Genomic DNA, 21110 nt, shown 5'->3' with positions numbered 1-21110 from the left:
ATATCATACTGATAATATATCAAATTTAAATATAAATATCTTTAGATTTATACAAAAATAATAATAAATACATCATGAAAGTCTGAGGTAAAATGGATAATATTTATGTTGCTATGGTGAATGTTATTACATTCATTTTTATAATTTTATTGAGAACACACCAAGTTTTAATAGAATTATCCATATTAATAACTATGTGGATGTCATTTCCTCTATTTGTAATGTATGTGACAAATGGTAACCCCCCAAAAAAAAAAAATCAGATAAGGTTTTAAACTTTTTAACTTTTGATAAATCGATTTAGTCACTAATATCACATCAATATTTTATGTACTAATATATTATATGATGTTTTCAACCCTTAATTTTTTTTTGTAAGAAGGTATGATACACCACTATCGTATCAATATTTAATGTGTTAATATATTGGATGATATTTTGAACCATCAATGTTTCTTTAATTAAAGGGTCGAGTATAATTAAAGAAACATTGTACATCATCAGACCATCGATGTTTGTATAAACATGATTATAAATGAATATGCTAAAAATATGTTAAGTATATATACCATTATACTTGCGATAGGAAGTATATGATGAAAATAATAGAAGATAAGAATAATTATTGAATAAGTTTTATTGAAGAAATGAAAAATACTTCAATACATTAACATGTTCCATCTCATATTTATACAGATTAAGAGAAATAATTTCTCTCAACAGAATAGAGGATGAAAATAATAGAATATAATAAATAAAAAATGCTTTAATACATCAACATGTTCCCTCTCCTATTTATAATAGTTTAGGAGAAAGAATTTTCCTTAATAGAATAGAGGACTTTCCTCGACAGAATAGAGATATTTCCCCGTATAGTTGAAAAAATTTATTTTCTATCAATATATTATCATCAATCCGTCATTAATTTGGAGGTCTTATTGATTAAACACCTCACCATATTTTGATGTGAGGCACAATGACATTAACTTTAATAACTTAATCAACTTATCATGTTCGAGTAACACTTGATGATATCATATAATTGCCCCACAAATTGAGACCAACATAGTATATTGCCATATTTGAAATGCTCAAGTAATTTCAAAAAATTTGGATGCTTCCATGTAAAAGCATATGAAATATTTTTTTGGGTATGTCATCACAAGAATAAAATAATAGAGTGATTTAAAAAAAATATATTTAATTTTATTATTATTTTCAAATAGTATTACTAATTTAAAAAAAATCTGAATTGCCCATTAAAAATTTTTATGCCTAGTGTTTTGGTTGATTACAGTATTTTTCGATTTGGCCATCATAACAAAAACAATATAAAGTTTACTTAAAAATATTATAAATAATATAAGTAGGCTATTAATCTCAATCAAACTAAGTATAAGTATAAAACTATTATATTATAATAGTTTACGGGGAATGACAATTAAAGTGATTTACAATATTTTGTACTAATATTTATAAAAAATTTAGCTCATTAATAAAATGATATAAATATTATTGAAAAATACTAAAAAAAGGGATGAAATAATTTTTAGATTTATCTTAAATTAAAGGTATTATTAAAAAAGAAATATCTAAAATATAAAATATTTTGGTAAAAGAATTCAAAACAAAATGTAAAGGACACAAAAAGAAGCCGCGCCCGATGACAACATCAGTCACCGTACCACAATTTAGTCGCCCGTCGGAGCATCGCCTCCGCCTCAGCTTCGCCGGCCGCGAGCGTTGGAGCGATATCTTTTCTATCTTCTTCGATTTCCTTTGGCGGTCGCAGTTAAAATCGGCTCCGAGGAGGTGTGGATTTGGGCTAGGGTTAGGGTTTCTCGCAGCCGATCGAAGGCGTTTCTCGGCTTTTCCCTGGAGATGGCGTTTCATGATTTCAAACACTGTCCCGGCCCCTCGGCCCCTCCAAGTTCCCAGGTCCCCGTGATCTTCCCTTCCGGCCCCTCCACACCGAAAACCAACATTTTCTATGAAAAGGGCCGATTTCCTTCCGCCCAGATCAATCAGCCGCGTCAAAGACAAGGAAAAGTGTCTTCTCGAGCGCAAAGGTGAATACCGATCTCTCTTTCTCTTCGTATTTCTTGTGCGGTCGCTCCTAGCATGAGTTTTGAGTCAATCCTCGAAGTCAATTAACGATATGATATGTTCTGAGCTGTAAAAGAATAAAAAAAAAGGAACTTTTTCTTTTAAGTTAACCCCACATCTTGCATTATGACATCGGTTACCTAATTCTTGATTACCGAGGTATCAGTTGTTCTTGATGTTTATGTTCTGTTTTGTTGCGAAGGACATTGGAGTTCTATGGTCCAAGTCCTAAATGTTGGTTGAAATTAGAACCATTTTTATCTACATGGGCATAATCATGAACAACTTGGAAGTGGATCATTTGATATTTCTTTGATGTTATAAGGGTTCAAACGAATCACTAAGAGCTGGATTGCTGTTGCACTAATAGATATTCTATCATGGGGTTCTATTTCTTTGTGAATACAGCTCGAATGCTGTCTTTGTTATTCAGACCAGTTCATAACAATCCTAATGCCCCCATCTCAACTAGGGGAAACATTAATTTGTATGACTGACCTTCGATTGGCCCCTAAATGGTTCTGTGGAGCCAATATGGCTGCTAGTCGTTTTGGTTGTGAGAAATTAATCCTTTAAAACAAAAAGGTGGCAATGTGCATAACTTACTCATTTTAACATCTTGCAGTTTGGGAGCATCTTAAATGGTGTATGTGAAACTGATACTATAAGAAAGGACCATAACAATACCATGTTAGGGGTGTAAGATTTGATGTCAAGAAGTGTTGTTAGTTATGTTCCATACAATTGAGAAATGGTCCAAATGGTGAAAGACTTAAATAAATAAGATGACCATGGCTGCAAAGATCAGATTGGGCAAGTCACAAATAAAGTATGATTGGATCTAGTGCCTATTGTCACCATTGTTGTCAAAAATATTTCGAACTCAACAAGGGAATACCTCAAGGTTGTTCTAGTTCATGTTTCTTTCCAAGATCTAGTGTTCAAGGATGCTGATGTTTCTTATGCTTCCAACTGCAAACTGAGTTCCAAAGATAAACTAACCATTGTCTGTCCTGGCAATAAATTGTCATCTAGATCTAGTGGCAAACATAGATGGGCCTTCTTGCTATCACAGAGTCCGTAGTGGCTGGTGTCTCCTTTTGTTCAGGGATATCAAGGATAAAATTAGCAAATGATGGATGAAACAGGTAGGGTTAGTTTAGATAGGTTACAAAATCGAGTCAAAATAAGCTTTGGTTTAAGTTGTGTTAATTTTTAGGTGCTTTCGAGGACTTCTTGCATTGAATTTCTATTTCATGAAGATTTAAATACATTGGATTTAGATTTTCTTTTGGGTCAGAATAAATGGTGAACTTCATTTTGGCACCATTCAGTCAATCCACTTTCCATTCAATTTTTAGGCCTAGCTGTAGTACTTCTTTGACCAAGATTCTTTTATAAGCAAGTTGGTGAGCTCTTGGAAACTAATGCATGGTAGATGCACATCTCATGCATCTAGATAATGTAGGTTGATTTATTCAAGATCATAGTATCTCATCCATTGCATGGTAGATGCACATATCATGCATCTAGATAATGTAGGTCAATTTATTTAAGACCAAAGTATCTTGTCCATTGGCCTTTCTTGATCTTCATCACTGTTTTTTTTTCTTCTTCTTCTGGCCAATTCTTCTACTACCCCTTGTCCATGCTATCCTTTTACAAGAGATTTTTTTTGCATTTAATCAAATCAAATGTTCTACTCTGGGTCTTAGATCCGATTTATGTGCCGTTGTTTTCAAACCATATTGCTTTAACAGTGGACATCTTGTTATTTTATTCCTGAAGCAACCCTCATGTTGTTGTTTTCAGCCTGTACAGTGCATCTGTTGTCTCTTTGTTTGTCTCTGTTCTTAAAGACTTTTTTGTGTCTCTATCTTGACAATGAAATTTAAGACTAAAATTTGATAATGCGAACAAAATTTTTCTTTACAAAAAGTTATCAAATCATTTGCTGCAGAAGTTTTCATCACAAACTTTATATAAACTCCTTAATACGTGAAAGTTCTTGATGGTCATATAAAAGTTATCAAACTTGATGCACTGCAAATATGTTTTAACGACAGGAATGACGGCGAGTTGAGTAACCTTGAATTTTGCTCTTTCAGAACCGAAATCCAACCCAATTAATTATCTAGGCACATGAACTCAAACATGACTCAGGTGCCTATTTTTTTTTCTGGACATATCCTAAACCTGATTAAAGGTCTTCCATACCCAGTTTAAATGGGTCAGTTTACACGGGCACCCAAAATGCTCTACTAGCTGCTACTGCTAATCAATGTATAGCCTCAGAATGCTTGACTATATACACATAAATGGAAGTGCAGATGGTGGGTTGGTGGTTGTAGTTCCAACAAAGAGTAGAATAATTTGTTTTCTTATTCAATGTTCTATTCCAAAATATGCTATTTTAGAATCTCATAAAATGTCTGATTTGACTCTTGTTAAATGGTTCATCTTTCTAATGGCCTATTATGTAGGATTACTTGATAAAAAAATATATACGCACCAGTAACATGATTTTAGTTACTAAGGATGATGTTAATGGTTTTTACAATGTCATAAGTTTCTGTGAATAGGGAAGTAAGTTGTTATTCGGTGAGAAAAAGAGGTACCACACTTTGATTGGCAAAAGTCATTGTGGAAGGATATTGCTTAATCTGGAGACTTATATTCTGAAATATCAGGTGTTGCTTAACATAACCTTGATGTCAGATTTATGAAATCATGTGCAATATCCACCTTTTTACCTGAATTTACCTTTACTGTTGTTCAGAAAAGAAAAACTAATATTTCTTACAATACAAAGTTCAGTACTTAATGCTTTTATTTCTTTTGGCCACAGGTATCCTGTCACTTCTTCTGGTTTTGCCAGCCAACTAAATGAACCAGTTAGGCTAGGTCATCCCACAAATCAAGGCAGAGTTTTGCTTGGTGCAACACATGGCACTGCAAGCCATGTTGAAGCTAAGTTTCCATCTCAGTTTTCCAACTACCATGTTCCGGGAAGAACTAGATCACCGGTGTTGCCATCTCATGATGCTGCTAATCTTGTGAACCATTATCCTACTGTCGATCACATAAGGTAATTTTTTCATTTTCTTCCTTGCAATTCTTCTAGGAATGCCCATTTGTTCTTTGTGTGCACCTTGTCCCAAAAGGGTTGCAACAAATGAACTACACAAGCATATTGTCACGAACGGTCATCATGCACCTGTAACATATTTGTCAACGGACTGTTCGTCATTTTTGTTTGCTTGTACATATGCTTGGTAGTGTGTTTTGCCTTGGTTTTGTGTATTTTTGCTTGAAAACTGTGAGCAAGAACAGATCGCAGCGTTGCGGAGTGACTATTCCCCAGAATGGATAAAATACCCCAAAATGGCTCTATTTTCGCATGCCATGGCTTGTTTTTTATAGGTTGCTGTGCAAAACGTCAGTAATCTCAGCACCATGTAATCTCCCAAGTGGCATTGGGCTGGATAGGTGTTTGGGGTAGTGTTAGATGTTGATTGGATTTTCGTATGTTGAGCTTATGAGAACTTGCCCATCGCGCTCGACACCTGGTGAGTAGTCATTTGCGGACTTGCTACTATTCCTTTGTAGACGAAGAACGCAAGGGTGCCTCATGATTTAGGCAATCCCAGCTAAGTCCGCGACATTGGCACAATGGTGTTTCATGACTTAGGTAATCCTAGTTAAGTTGGTGACATCGCCGCAAGGGTACCGCACAACTTAGGCAATTCCAATTAAGTTTGTGATAGTATGGAGATTGCATATTTAGTTTCACATGTATACATGGTTGTTCAAATGCAATATGTCATACTATATGTAAATTATCCTTTACGAAAAAGATGTCATATTATTTGAATTGGCCATTACGATAAGAAGTTCCATGTTGGGTTCTTCAATTGTTTGTATCTTGTTTGAGATATAAAAGATTTAATTAATTATTTTTGTGCCATCCTCTTGCTATATTGCTCTTTGTTGGTGGGCTAAATGAAGTATGGAAGATGGAGTTTTAGGTATTACTTTTTCTTTTTAATTTTTTTTGTGTGTTATGGATATTATCTAATAGAGGTGGATAGCTTATGAATAAGATTTTGGTTTTGTAGCTATGAATAGGTATTTGTACAAGGAGAGGGCTGAACCACATTGTATGTTTGTATTGAATTATGGGTAATGATCACTAGTATAAGATAGAACCGATAATTTAAAAAGCGCTAGGCGCTAAGGTCCCAAAATGTCCGAGACGTTAAGCGCTCGCTCGAGCGAAGCGAAGTGCTTTGAAATATTAAAATAAAAAAATATATAATATAATTGATAAATATGATTATATAAATAAAAATATGATATTAAATTAAAAAGATCTAAAGTACAAAGTCACATTATCCATCTTCTAATAAAAAAAATGTCAAAAGACTCAAAAGTCAAAACAATAAAATTTAGCATCAAATTCAATCATCATCATAATCAATATCGTCATTCTCAAACATATTATCATCCTTCTCTTCTTCTCGTCCATCTTCATTAAAATATGTTTCCTCCTCTTCAATAATGGCGAGAGATGAGTTTGAGGTTTTTGCACTCATTTTTTCCTTCGTCATCTGTTTTGTATACGTCTGTAATTTTTCAACATCTGAGGCTCTTGCCACATCTCCTCATATCAAGTTGTCATCTTCAAATACAAGCTCGTCTTCGATATCTTGTAAATTCAAACTCATCTCTACTACAAATTACTCATTTGAATCATCAATGTCTTGTAATGAGATTGGATCAATGCTATTTTGTAAATCATGACGAGCCTTCAATACTTGATTATACTTTATATAAACAAGATCATGTAATCATGCTCTAACTGATTTCTTCTTTTTGTGTGAATCTATCATGTGTCATATAATTTGAAAATATAATAATACATTTATCTAAAAAAGAATAGATTAATTGAAACAAAAATATTCTGTGATTCTTATATGCTGAAAGGCACTCCAATTTTGCTTACAACCCGTAGCGCTATATGTCAAACTAAAAATTTTGATAGTCAATTGTTACAAGTTTGGGATGGAATTTACAAATACAGTCCATCGTTCAGCTGTAAAATTTATTTTATTATTAGCAATAACATACTATATATTAGATTAATTATATCAGTTTATTAATATCTAGGGATGTAGTTGTCCCACATCGAACTGTCATTAGAATTTCAAAAAGACCATCGACATTCTTATATAGAGATAATTCATATGATCTTATCTTGCATCTCAAGGCTTGGAACCAATCTTGCAATGCATTGATATAACCCATTTACAACTTCTGCATCATACCTAACAAAGGTATTTTTTTAAAAGAATTTTTGGTTCAAATGATATCATGTTGTATGTAATGGATGATGAAATTGATAATTCCATCTTTTATCAATGATTGCAAATGTTTTCTTATATTTTTCTTTATTTCCATCAAAAGATTTTTGAATCGTCTCCTTTATTCTATCAATAGCCTTATAAATATATCTCATTGCAGGCTTCTTTTTATTATCTGTCATCCGAAAGACTCGAATAAGAGGGCTCATTACCTTTAATATATAAACTATAAGATTCTAAAAGGATGATATTAAGATGATATAACTAGCCCTCTTGCCTTTCGCTTTTTTTGCCTATTTGCTTGTTATGCATTTTTTCGAGGTAAACATGTTTCTCAGGTTATGGATTTGATAATATATGCTCTGTAATGTCAAGAAGGAAGTAGCAAATCGGGTGACATTATATCTCACAAATTCCTTATTGCTTGTGAATTCTTATAATATGATTATAGAGAAATCCAACGATAAAGATTGTCCTTTCTAAAGTCTTTTTTATTTCAAATTTTTTTTAATATCCTCCAATATTAAATCAATATAATGTGCCTCGTATGGAGTCTAATATAAGTGTTGTTTTTTTGCTTCAAATAATTTACTTAAGACAAAAGGATAACAAAATTAATAAGACTTAGGATTTACATAGTTCTTCCATTTAATTTAGAGACAATGTAATTTAAAGATTAAAAATTTCAAAAGATAAATCTTATCAGCTAACATATAGTTGCTTCCATCGTTGGTTATAACTTAGATGACATTTTGTTCATCAATTTCTTCCACAAACTTGTTAAACAAATCATATATCTTTTATCTAGATTTCACAAAAGATAATGTATCTATTGACTTCACAAACATGGTTTATAAGGAATTGTTGACCATAAAGTTAATTATACTCCTGTCTCCTATCGATCCAAGCATATGACATAATAGAGCAATCATGCTTTATCCATGATTTTTTGCAGCCCTTTAATAAGCTATTTGTATAATCCAACTCTCTTTTTAGTAATGGAACTTATATCTCATAATAACTTGGTGGTTTTAATCCCCTACCATATCTTTCAATAGCTTCAATCATCTCTTTAAAATTTTCTAAACAGCAAGTATTAAGGGAAGGACCAACCTGATAGAAGAAGCGAGCACATTTTAAGTGGCTTGGTTTACACGGGTACCCAAAACACTCTACTGGCTACTATCCCTAATTGTCAATGTATAGTCTCAAAATGCTTGACTATATACACATAAATGGAAGTTGCATATGGTGGGCTGATGGTTGTAGTTCACATAAAGAGAAAAATAATTTCTTCTCATGTTCAATGTTTTATTCGAAATCTTAAGTATCATTTGATTTGACTCTTGTTAAATAATTCATCTTTTTAATGGTTTGTTATGCAGGATTATTTGATTAAAAAAATATATACGCACCAGTAACATTATTTTAGTTACTAGGGATGATGTTAGGGATCTTTACCATGTCATTAGTTTCTGTGAATAGGAAAGTAAGGTGTTATTCAATGAGTAAAAAAGGTACGACACTTTGCTTGGTAAAAGCCATAGTCGAAGGGTAATACTTAATCTGGAGATATATGTTCTAAAACATCAGGTGTTGCTTAACTTAACCTTGATTTCAGATTTGTAAATTTTGTGCAAGAACTACCTTTTTACCTATATTTACTTTTGCCATAGTTGAGGAAAGAAAACTAATGTGCAAGATCCACCTTTTTACAATACTTTGATGATTTTGTTTCTTTTGACCACAGGCATTCTGTCACATCTTCTAGTTTTGGCAACCAACTAAATGAGCCACTTAGGCTGGGTCATCCCGCAAATCATGACAGACTTTTGCCTGGTGCAACGCATGCCACTGCAAGCCATGTTGAGGCCAAGTTACCATCTCAGTTTTCCAACTACCATGTTCCTGGAAGGACCAATTCACCTACAGTGCCATCTCGTGATGCTGTTAATCTTGAGAACTATAATCCTACTGCTGATCACAGAAGGTAAATTTTCCATTTTCTTGCAGTTCTTCTGGAATGCCCATTTATTCTCCGTGTTGAATTTATCCCAAAAGGGCTGCAACAAATGAACTACACAAGCATTCAAATATAATATATTTAGTTTAACATGTATACAAATTAGTTCAAATACGATATATCATACTATTTGAATTGGTCATTACTATAAGAAGTTCCTTGCAGAGTTCTTCAGTTGTCTGTATCTTGTTTGAAATATTGCAGACTTAATTAATTATTTATGCCACTTCAGATTCATGAAATTATGTGCAAGATCCACCTTTTTACCTGTATTTAGCTTTACTGTTGTTCAAAAAAGAAAAACTAATATTTCTTACAATGCAAAGTTCGGTACTTTGATGCTTTTATTTCTTTTGACCACAGGAATCCTGTCACTTCTAGTTTTGTCAGCCAACTAAATGAGCCACTTAGGCTAGGTCATCCCACAAATCATGACAGACTTTTGCCAAGTGCAACACATGCCACTGCAAGCCATATTGAGGCTAAGTTTCCATCTCAGTTTTCCAACTACCATGTTCCTGGAAGGACCAATTCACCAACAGTGCCATCTCGTGATGCTGTTAATCTTGAGAACTATAATCCTCCTGCTGATCAAAGAAGGTAAATTTTCCATTTTCTTGCAGTTCTTCTGGGAATGCCCATTTATTCTCTGTGTTGACTTTATACCAAAAGGGTTGCAACAAATGAACTACACAAGCATTCAAATATAATATATTTAGTTTCACATGTATACAAATTAGTTCAAATACAATATATCATACTATTTGAATTGGTCATTACTATAAGAAGTTCCTTGCAGAGTTCTTCAGTTGTCTGTATCTTGTTTGAAATATTGCAGACTTAATTATTTCTGCCACTTTAGATTCATGAAATTATGTGCAAGATCCACCTTTTTACCTGTATTTAGCTTTACTGTTGTTCAGAAAAGAAAAACTAATATTTCTTACAATACAAAGTTCAGTACTTTGATACTTTTATTTCTTTTGACCACAGGAATCCTGTCACTTCTAGTTTTGTCAGCCAACTAAATGAGCCACTTAGGCTAGGTCATCCCACAAATCATGACAGGCATTTGCCTGGTGCAACCCATGTCACTGCAAGCCATGTTGATGCTAAGTTTCCATCTCAGTTTTCCAACTACCATGTTCCTGCAAGGACCAGGTCACCAACTTTGCCATCTCGTGATGCTGCTAATCTTGTGAATCATTATCCTACTGCTGATCAAAGAAGGTAAATTTTCCGTTTTCTTGCAGTTCTTCTAGGAATGGGCATTTGTTCTTTGAGAGCACTTAATCCCAAAAAGGGTTGCAATGAATGAACGACACAAGCACATGGAGATAGCATATTTAGTTTCACATGTATACACAGTAATTCAAATGCAATATGTCATACTATTTGTAACTTATCCTTTACAAAAAAATGTCATACTATTTGAATTGGCCATTACGATAAGAAGTTCCATGCAGGGTTCTTCAATTGTCTATATCTTGTTTGAGACATAAAAGATTTAATTAATTATTTCTGGGCCATCCTCTTGCTACATTGCCCTTTGTTGGTGTGCTAAATGACGTATGGATGATGGAGTTTTAGGTATTACATTTTCTTTTCAATTTTTTTTTAATGTGTTGTGTAAGAGTTGTGAATATTATCTAATAGAGGTGGATAGCTTATGGACAGGATTTTGGTAATGTGGCTATAAGTAGGTATGTTGTTAAAGGATAGGGCTGAACCACATTGTGTCTGTATTGAATTTTGGGTAATGATCACTAGTATGAGATAGAACCAGGGGTGATGACAATGTATTCTAGACCTGATTAAAGGGCATCCATACCCAGTTTAAGCGGGCCGGATTACAAGGGTACCCCAAAAACCCTACTAGCTGCTATCCCTAATTGTCAATGTATAGCCTCAATATGCTTGACTATATAAACACATAAATGGAAGTTGCAGATGGTGGGTGGATGGTTGTAGTTCCAAAAAAGAGAAAATATATTGTTTTCATGTTCAATGTTCTATTTGAAATATTAAGTATAGTTTGATTTGACTCTTGTTAAATAATTCCTCTTTCTAATGGTCTGTTATGCAGGATTATTTGATTAAAAAAAAATATTCACGCTGGTAACATTATTTTAGTTACTAGAGATGATGTTAAGGATTTTTACCATGTCATAAATTTCTGTGAATAGGAAAGTAAGGTGCTATTCAGTAAGAAAAAAGTTCCAACACTTTGCTTGGTGAAAGCCATAGTCGAAGGGTAATACTTTATCTGCAGATTTATGTTCTGAAACATCAGGTGTTGCTTAACTTAATTTTGATTTCAGATTCATGAAATTATGTGCAAAATCTTCCTTTTTACCTATATTTACCTTTGCTGTTGTCGAGAAAAGAAGAACTAATATTTCTTACAAAACAAAGTTCACTTCTTTGATGATTTTATTTCTTGTGACCACAGGCATTCTATCACATCTTCTAGTTTTGGCAACCAACTAGATGAGCCACTTGGGCCAGGTCATCCCACAAATCAAGACAGACCTTGGCATGCGGCAGAACACATCACTGGAAGTCAAGATGTTGAGGCTAAATTCCCATCTCAGGTTTCCAACTACCGTGTTCCTGGAACGACCAGGTCACCTACCTTGCCATCTGGTGATGCTGCTAATCTTGTGAACCATCATCCTACTGCTGATCACAGAAGGTATTTTTTCCATTTTCTTCCTTGCAGTTCTTCTAAGAATTCCCATTTGTTCTTTGTGCGCACGATACCCTAAAAAGGGGTGAAACAAATGAACCACACAAGCATATAGATATAGCATATTTAGTTTTAACTTGTATACACATTTGTTCAGATGCAATATGTCATCATACTATTTGAATTGGTTGTTACTATAGGAAGTTTCATGCAGAGTTCTGACTGTTGGGAATCACCTTCCCTTTCAAGTTTCATACAATATGTCATCAGATGCAATAGTTAGTTACATGATGTTACCTGACTGTTGGAAATCACCTTCCCTTTCAAATGTTTGATGTTATTGTATGTTAATTGGACTCGCCCGAGCGCCTCAAGCTGACCTAGGCGCATCTGATCGATTTGTTAGGATCGGATCAGATCCTGGCTCGAGTCAGGTTCGAGCCACATTTATCTGATTTGATCAAACCCAATTTAAGAACTGTCCCCTTCCCCTCGCCCTTGCCCATATACCGTGACGCCTTCTTCTCAGCTAAACCCAGATTAAGATCGGCGAGCGACTCTCCTCCCTGTCGATGTCCGGCGACTGGCAGCCTTCCCTCCGGCGGTATCTCTCTCTCTCTCCCCCCATTCCCCTATTCTTTTTTCTCTTATCCCCTCCTTTCCCCAGCAGCCGCCGCTGTCGTCTCTGTCGCCCTCCCGTCTCGCCGGTCCCTTCTGTCTGTCTCAGGCATCATTCGCCGCCTCCCTTCTCTCTTCCCCATACGCCTCTGTCACCGCCTTTCTTCTCCCTTCGCCGGACGCCGCCGCCACCTCTGCCCCATCCCCCCCTTCCCTCTCTGCGTCCGGCTCTCCTCGTCCCTATCGACGACCGGCCGTACCTCCCTCTCTCTCCCCCCGTTTCCCCTCTCCCCTTCCCTCTTCTCCCTTCCCCAGCTGCCACCACTCTCCCTTCTTCTCCCATCACCACATGCCCTCCACCCTCTCTCCCCCTTTCCTTGGCTATACTTTTTTAATACGAATATAAACATTTTCTTTATCTGTTCAGGATTTCTGTTTTTTTTTTATCTAGATCGTTGGCTAACTAATTTTCTTTTCTACAGCTTCTAACTGAGCCAGTTACAATTCAAACAATATGTAATTCATGTGAATAACAACATACTTGTGTTTGGTTTTGTAATAGGTCTCAAATCCATACAAATGTGCATATTGGAAATGCAAATGCTGACAATTCAAACATCACATTACCATCCTTCTCTTTTGATGAAGAAGCTAAGAGGTTGATTTTTCTAGTACTAATTCATACGTCATTCTTCTGCAGTTAATATAGTGATATTACATCAAATATTATTTTAAGTAGACATCATAGTTTCAGATATATATTATTCAGATGCTGTTTTCATGTAGGTACTTGTGATGACCTCCGATGGGAGTTGTTTTCCTTGTTCATTCTTATGCAGTTCAATTTATTATCATGACAATTCTTCAGAAGTTTCACTGTTTATTATGTTCCATTATATTGACTGGTGTTTTGGATGCTTCAAATTTGTTGCAGGCATGACATAACCCCTCCTAGAGTGACCAATCAAAGGAAGCCACCTGTTCAGCACTCTAATTCGCCACCTCCAGAGAGGTTGAAAATGGTAGATTATTCTGATATATATGGTACTGGAGTGGATGCTTCATCAAAGCATTCTTTTTCTAAAGAACCCAAAAGGGCCAGGTCTCCCTACCCACCATCTGCTGCTGTTGTTGGCTCATCTTCTGTCCAACATGATTTTGAGAGGCATGTTGTTTGGATTTCTGTTTATTATTTGGGAAGAGTTTTCGTGTGTGTGTGTGTGTGTGTATATATATATATATAATATAATATAATATAATATTATATATAAATAGGATATTGAGTCATTTCTGTGTTCTGATTCAATTGCAGAGAAATGCAAGCAAAGGCAAGACGGTTGGCCCGCTTCAATTTTGAGCTAACCCAACCAGCAGAAAACCTGCTTGATGCGAATCGTAAGACTCCAGAAAATAAGCTCAGTCAAGCTTCTGTGGACAAATGGGATGCAGATAAACCTGCTGAAGCTAGGGACTCATTAAACAGAGAGAATTTACTTGAAATTGAAAGTTCAGAATCATCTCCAGTGGTGGTCGGGCTATGTCCAGACATGTGTCCAGGTAGTTCAACTACTTACTTTAAACCTTATGTGTGCCTTCTGCATAGAGATTCTAATACATGTCAGTCTCTTTTCCTGCTAAAAAAGACAAGAGTATATTGAGCTACTTCAGATTTACGAAGCGGATATTTGTTCTAATATTTCAGAATCAGAAAGAGGGGAACGTGAGAGGAAAGGGGATCTCGATAAGTATGAGAGATTGGATGGTGACAGAAACCAAACTAGCAAGTATCTTGCTGTTAAAAAGGTAGTTACTAAGTAATTATCATCCCCTGTTGGCCCATTACATTATACTCTGAAATCACCTAGCAATCACATGTTACTTCTTATCTGATTCATACAGTATAACAGGACAGCAGAGCGTGAAGTTGACTTGATCAGGCCTATGCCAGTGCTGCAGATGACAGTTGATTATCTTCTGAATTTGTTAAATCAACCTTATAATGAGGATTTCTTGAGCATTTACAACTTCTTGTGGGATAGAATGCGAGCAATAAGGATGGACCTTAGAATGCAACATATTTTCGGCCGCCAGGCTATGGTCATGCTTGAGCAAATGGTATCACACACTCAGAGATGCTATGTTTTCCATTTAAGACAATAGTACTTCATGTGCTGATTTGGTTTTTGTCTCTTATACACCAGATTAGACTTCATATTGTTGCTATGCATGAGCTTTGTGAATATAATAAAGGAGAGGGCTTCTCGGAGGGGTTTGATGCACATCTAAATATTGAACAGATGAATAAGACATCGGTTGAGCTGTTTCAGATGTATGATGATCACAGAAAGCAAGGAATCAGTGTGCCTACAGAAAAGGAGTTTCGAGGTTATTATGCACTCCTGAAGTTAGATAAACATCCAGGATACAAAGTAAGTTATATTTGTGTGAAAGATGTTTTTGTTTTTTGCATTGATACTAATTGTAGCATTGCATTTTAGGTGGAACCTGCAGAGCTCTCACTTGACCTTGCTAAGATGACTCCTGAGATGAGATGCACCCAAGAAATTGTGTTTGCTCGAAATGTAGCAAGGTACCTATGGCCAAAGTTTTGTTTATTTTGTTTATGTTGTAATACTTTTAATAATGAAATGTAGCAAGGTACCTATGGCCAAAGTTTTGTTTATTTTGTTTATGTTGTAATACTTTTAATAATGCAGTAATTTCTTTTTAGATCTTGTCGAATAGGTAATTTTATTGCCTTCTTTCGTCTTGCGAGAAAAGCAACTTACCTGCAGGCCTGCTTGATGCATGCTCACTTTGCAAAGGTACTTTCCATTTGTTTTCTGCTTCTTTCACATGATTTTTGAAAGTGCTATGTGCTTGTCATACTACTAGCTGCTGGATAATGTTATCATTTTTGGTATCCCATTGAAGAATTGTCAACATAAAGTAAACCTCTTGAGAAAAATTTGTAAATCTTGCACGAGCAGTGCATGAGTACGACAAGGATTAAATGGTGAAGGTCATAACCCAAAAAATTAATTTTTGTTTCTTACAAAATTTGTTCTCGAACAATTCTTAGTTGTGTTCGGACTTTATTGATGGCAAGTATTCCATGCATAATTGCTGACAGGGTAATTAGTCATTGGTCAAATTTTGAACTAATTGGTCAACTGATTGGACCTCATGTTTAATTAAAAAATTGTTTAAAAACATAAGGTTATGCAAAATTATAATATTAGAAAATATTTAAAAAATGTAAAATACCTGAAGTTATGGAAAGTCATGCAATGTGCACCTTGGACAGCATGGCATGCAGCATAGGTCAACAGAGTTTTGAGGTAGAAACAGTTTGTGGTCTAAGGCAAAGAGAAGGGTGGTGTATTGTGGGATCTTAGTTTGAGAGAGTTTGGAAGAGGAAAAGGGAGTGGAGGTCGGAGGAAGTGGGGGCAAGCCAGAAAAGTGGTGGGAACTTCTATTGCGGTTGGCTCGATGATTGTCAGGGAATTCCACGTCTTATGTCAGATGCAATTGCTTTTTCCTCGAACTGACCCATAGGAGGTAAGAGATGGGGCGGAGACTGCATAGTGTGGTGCAACGGGGTGTGGCAGATGGACGGTGGGTATGAAGACGAGGCAGAAAGCAACTGAGAGAGGGTGGTGACATGCTGTGTGACACAGCAAGAGAGGAAGAGAGGATGATGGAGAGAGGGATAGATGGTGGTGGTGTGCAAGAGAGGGTTGTGAGATAAGGTAGGCTCAAAGAATGAATGTTTAACTACCGTAACCCCAATTTTTTGTCATCATATACAACAAAAACTAAACTGCCATCTAAAATAACAAAAATGATTATGGAAATCGGGAGCCTTGTATGCTGAAGGACAAAGCCAGACAGGTTCTATTTGTCTCGGCTGGAGCCGGGTCAGCTATTTATAGTGGTTTCTAAGTGGGGATGATGCATTAGGTGAACTGGACCAACAGGGGTCGGGTTCCTGGATTTCGAGATCCGACCAGCCAGTCTGGTTCTGATCTAGTAAACTATGATCCAATGCAACTATTCTTTTCTGTAACTGTGTGGAGGACAAGACGTTGGAAATAGAAAGCTGCAGTAGTAAAAGATTGACTAAGTATAAAATAATGAAGCACAATCCACAACATATATTTATAAATATGCATTTTATAAATATTTTAGCTGTATATCCTGTATATAGATTTTCCTACATAACAAAAATGTCTTAATATATTATTTTATTAAATACATGTGTATTAGCAATTTATTGAATCCTTTAATTTGTGAGAGAGGCAATTCAGGTGGTAACATGTCTAAAGGGAAAAACCAAGTAAAAGAGGATAAAAGATGACTGCAACATTGATCTGAATTATTAGGTAGGTGTCTAGGCTAAATTGGCCACTAAAAAACTGGGGTATAATAAGTGTACATTCTAAAACTATTTCAACTTACTGCAACCAATGGAAAAAACCTATGTTTGTTCAGGACCATTTCTTTTCACGAGAGAGACATGATTGTAAGTATGTGGCTAGTGTTGCACATTATCTATGGTATTGTTCTTTTGTATCTTCTTTTCATGAGAGATTCAAGGTCTGTGTGATTGAAATAGCTTTCATTGCTTCTGTGAAACTGCACTTGCTTCATGGTTATGACTGCATAAAGTTTAAGCAAAGGTCCTTTTTGCAGTTGAGAACACAGGCACTTGCTTCCCTGCATGGTAGTCTTCAAAATAATCAAGGTATCCCTGTCACACACATCATGAGCTGGCTAGGGTTGGAGGTAAATGCAATTTTTTATCTATTTTGTTAATTAGCATATTTTGCATATCTTTTTATTATTATTATTTTCTCATTCATAGGAGGAGGATGTAGAAAGTATTCTAGAATATCATGGATTTGTACTAAAGAAATTTGAGGAGAGCTACATGGTGAAGGAAGGTCCATTTCTTAGTAGTGACAAGGATTTTCCTACAAAGTGTTCACAGCTTGTGCATCTCAAGAAGTCACCAAGAATTATTGATGATATTTATTCTGGTCCTCCCATATCTCACATCACTGAGGAAAGAGAAACAGGGGTGTATAATGAGTTCGACATGGTTGATCAGAGAGCTGATGCATCTGAAGTAGATACTCGGGAAATTTCAAGCAATGATGTAATTCATGATTATGAAGCCAACATCACTCAGAGGGCCATTACACAATCTAGAAAGCTCCTTGAGGAGCAGCCAATACCCTTATTAAACAGAGAAACTGATGCCAAAGTAGCAGAAGCCTTTCTTCCAAGCAGTACTTCTTTAGTGGATCACAATGTAAGTAACCATGCACAACGAATTGATGATGCACAAATGATTGAATTAGAAAATGATGCCACCATGGATCAGACAATTTTGCCCAAACATGAAGTAAATGTGGTCAGAGATCTAGCATCTGTCAGTTCTCCAGCACCTGTCAGTTCTCTAGCACCTGTCAGTTCTCTACTCAACAATGTAGGTGATAGTTCAGCATCTCAAATGGATATAGAGAGAGAACTAGATAATGAAGACCAGTTGCTTGTGCTTCACCACAAGAATAAAGTTGCCGAGGAGAAGCTAAGGCTGATCTTGAGGTTCATCACTTTCCCTTATGATATTTGTTATGTATCTAATATTTAGCCATTGGGAGGCTCAAAATTCTTTCCTTTTGTGATTGATAACCAGGAAGTGGAAGCATCAAGCAACAAAAAAGAGAGAAACCCGTGAGCAGAAAAATACGCTAGCAAATGCTGCACTGTGCTCGCTTTCAGTGGGAGTTCCTTTCCGACAAAGTCAACATGTGAGTTATTGTTGCTACATCTCTGATATCTGAGTTATTTTAAATTGCATGATTTAATTGTTAAATTTTGTTTCTTTTTTTTATAATTAGATTCCCAGGCTTGCTTATAGTGAGCTTAACATTAACCATGCTTTGAGAGCGAGATACGAGAAACTAAGCAAATCATGGTCAACAATTAATGTGTCGGAACTGGTTGCACCAGTATTACACACAAGAAATCCTGATGCCAGTTGCCTTTGCTGGAAGCTGCTTATTCCTGTCCAGCCATTGCTTAAAGAGGGTCAAATTTCAAGATGGTTGCTCTCAAAAGTTATGGGTTCTAGTAAGGAAAACCACAAGCCAATAGTTTCTATGCCCCACTTATCTATATGGAGTTGGATCAGTACCCAACTTAGTCCTTTCTATAACTGTTGCCTGTCTATTATTCAGGAGGTTGTGTTTGACAATAATGATATGATTCCTGAAGATGATATTGTTTCTGGAACTAGCGCTGTTGTATTTCTTGTATCAGAAAGTATTCCATGGGAAATTCAGAAGGTGCAACTTCATAATGTTCTAGCATCTATACCATCTGGATCAAAATTACCCCTCCTGATACTAAGCAGTGATGTATATGCTGAAGAAAATACTGATTCTTCGCATTCAATAATTAGGAGGCTTGGACTTCATGATGCAGACATGACTAGAATATACTCGTTTTCAGTTGTCTTCCTATGTGATAACGACCCTCAGGTGAAGTCGAATGGTTTTCTCAAGGATGATAAATTGAGAGGGGGTCTGCTATGGCTGGCAAAGCATTCACCCTTACAACCTACTGTTAGTCCAGTGGAGACTCATGGAGTTGTTCTGAGCTACTTGAGATCTTCATTGGAGTTTCTAGAAAATGGTGATACCTCTTATTTTGGTCCAAACCATTTCATCTCAATCTTCAATGCAGCACTGGACGGATTGGTCGAGGGGATTTCAGCAGCTGCATCCACAAATGTAAACCATTGGCCAAGTCCCGAGGTTGATCTGCTTGAGAAGTCTAGCAATGAACGCATTTTTGTGGATAGGTACTTACCAAGCATTGGATGGAGCTCACCTGTGAGAATTCAATCACTCATCAGATTGATAAAGGGCTGTAAGCTACCACCGTTTGTAAATGAAATGCCTTGGCTAAAAGAAGGTTCTCATATGGGCTTGAAGATTCCAGATCAAAAGCTGGCCCTTCAAGAATGTTTGATAAGCTACATGACCCAATCATGCCAGATGTTAAATGCTGATCTAGCTGCTATAGAGGCAGAAATACTGGTACAGACTGCTGCATATCCTGAGCTTCGTGGTTCGTGTTACTATATCATTCCAAGATGGTCTGTGATATTCAGGAGGATTCAGAACTGGCGGTTAATTAATCTGAAAACTGGGGGTTGCTCTGTTGCATATTTGTTGGAGCAGCATCTGGACAGGCTTACTGCTATGCCATTAAACTCAAGTTCCATGATGCAGGATTTGGAGAGGAAAATCGGTGAAGAAGAGTATCGAACAATGCATTCTTTTTCAACAAAACCTTCTTTTGATGAAATTGTGGAGATTTGCTGCAATATTCCACTTGCAGAGCAGCCCATGTCACCGCCTGAGCCTTTAGATTCATCTCCCATGGTGCATGAAACTGGTGATGCTCTGAAGTCTGAAAATTTAGCTGTGGACAAGGATGAGGTTCTCAAGTGTAACAAATCAGGGAATGGAGAAAATGGAAGATCAGCTATTTCTTTCTTCAAGATGGATGACAAATTGTCCATGCTCTTGGAGAAATGTACAAGACTGCAAGACACCATAGATGAAAAACTTGCATTCTATTTTTGAAATTGTATATTTGGGTAATCGATCACGATTTTCTTCTTTGCTTTATTGTTTCTTCTTTTTCCTTGAGTTACTAACATGGTTCGAACAGAATAGACCGGAAGAGTTATGTTGTATCACCACAACTTGTACATTCTTGCTCATAACAGAAGGGAAACCCCTTGTAGACTGATATCAGTCGATATACAGTGGTTGCATGGAATTGAATATGACTGCTGCTTTGTTTCTTTTTCCATTTTCTCAAGGCTCATGGACTTATTGGTCTTTTCTCTTGATTCACTAGTCTGTCTGAATCTGAGCATGAGAGTTGCTTGCAGGTTAATTTCAATGATTTTGATTTAGTTTGGATAAGCTCTGAACCTTGGCATTCATGTTGTTCCCATTGAAAGATCTCTTTTGTTGGAAAACTTGTGTTTGGTTAAGACCAGGGAAAAAAAGTCTCAATGCATTTGTCTGGTCCAGTTTCCATAGGAAAGGGGTGAGTTCTATTCTAGTCTGACACCGTTGTGTCAGACTAGTTGCCGTCTCAGTTTGGTGGGTATCATATGATGGCGAGGTGTCGGCCTGGTGGCACCGTTGTGTCAGTTACATAGAGCTGAAGTGTAAGGTCATGTTATTTTCACCATAATAATATTATTATTATTTTTATG

General features: G+C 36.1%; 1 protein-coding gene across 2 annotated transcripts; it reads left to right on the top strand.

Moving 5' to 3' along the window:
* The first annotated feature begins 1663 nt into the window (after nucleotides 1–1663).
* LOC135674743 (SAC3 family protein B-like) lies at nucleotides 1664–20695 on the top strand. 2 transcript variants are annotated; one of them, XM_065184873.1, is made up of 18 exons: nucleotides 1664–2069; nucleotides 4955–5194; nucleotides 9220–9459; nucleotides 9856–10092; nucleotides 10486–10722; nucleotides 11945–12187; nucleotides 13362–13457; nucleotides 13734–13964; nucleotides 14112–14356; nucleotides 14502–14602; nucleotides 14699–14914; nucleotides 15001–15228; nucleotides 15298–15389; nucleotides 15531–15624; nucleotides 17495–17587; nucleotides 17667–18412; nucleotides 18504–18618; nucleotides 18709–20695. In XM_065184873.1, the coding sequence occupies exons 1-18, from the start codon at nucleotides 1882–1884 to the stop codon at nucleotides 20461–20463; spliced, it is 5397 nt and encodes a 1798-aa protein (XP_065040945.1). In that variant the 5' UTR covers nucleotides 1664–1881; the 3' UTR covers nucleotides 20464–20695. The 2 variants fall into 2 exon arrangements, with proteins under 2 accessions (XP_065040945.1, XP_065040947.1); XM_065184875.1 differs by lacking the exon at nucleotides 13362–13457.
* Nucleotides 20696–21110: the final 415 nt, after the last annotated feature.

This window comes from Musa acuminata, chromosome BXJ1-5 (assembly GCF_036884655.1).
Source record: "Musa acuminata AAA Group cultivar baxijiao chromosome BXJ1-5, Cavendish_Baxijiao_AAA, whole genome shotgun sequence".
Lineage (NCBI taxonomy): Eukaryota > Viridiplantae > Streptophyta > Magnoliopsida > Zingiberales > Musaceae > Musa > Musa acuminata.
The sequence above is the reverse complement of the archived record's forward strand: the minus strand, read 5'-3'. Positions and strand labels throughout refer to the sequence as shown.

Bases quoted from the DNA above. Each gene is read 5' to 3' on its own strand.
- LOC135674743 (XM_065184873.1), top strand. From the start codon at position 1,882: ATGGCGTTTCATGATTTCAAACACTGTCCCGGCCCCTCGGCCCCTCCA. The intron at 14,357-14,501 runs GTAGTTCAACTA...CTAATATTTCAG, and splicing joins ATGTCCAGACATGTGTCCAG to AATCAGAAAGAGGGGAACGT. The intron at 18,619-18,708 runs GTGAGTTATTGT...TTTTATAATTAG, and splicing joins CTTTCCGACAAAGTCAACAT to ATTCCCAGGCTTGCTTATAG.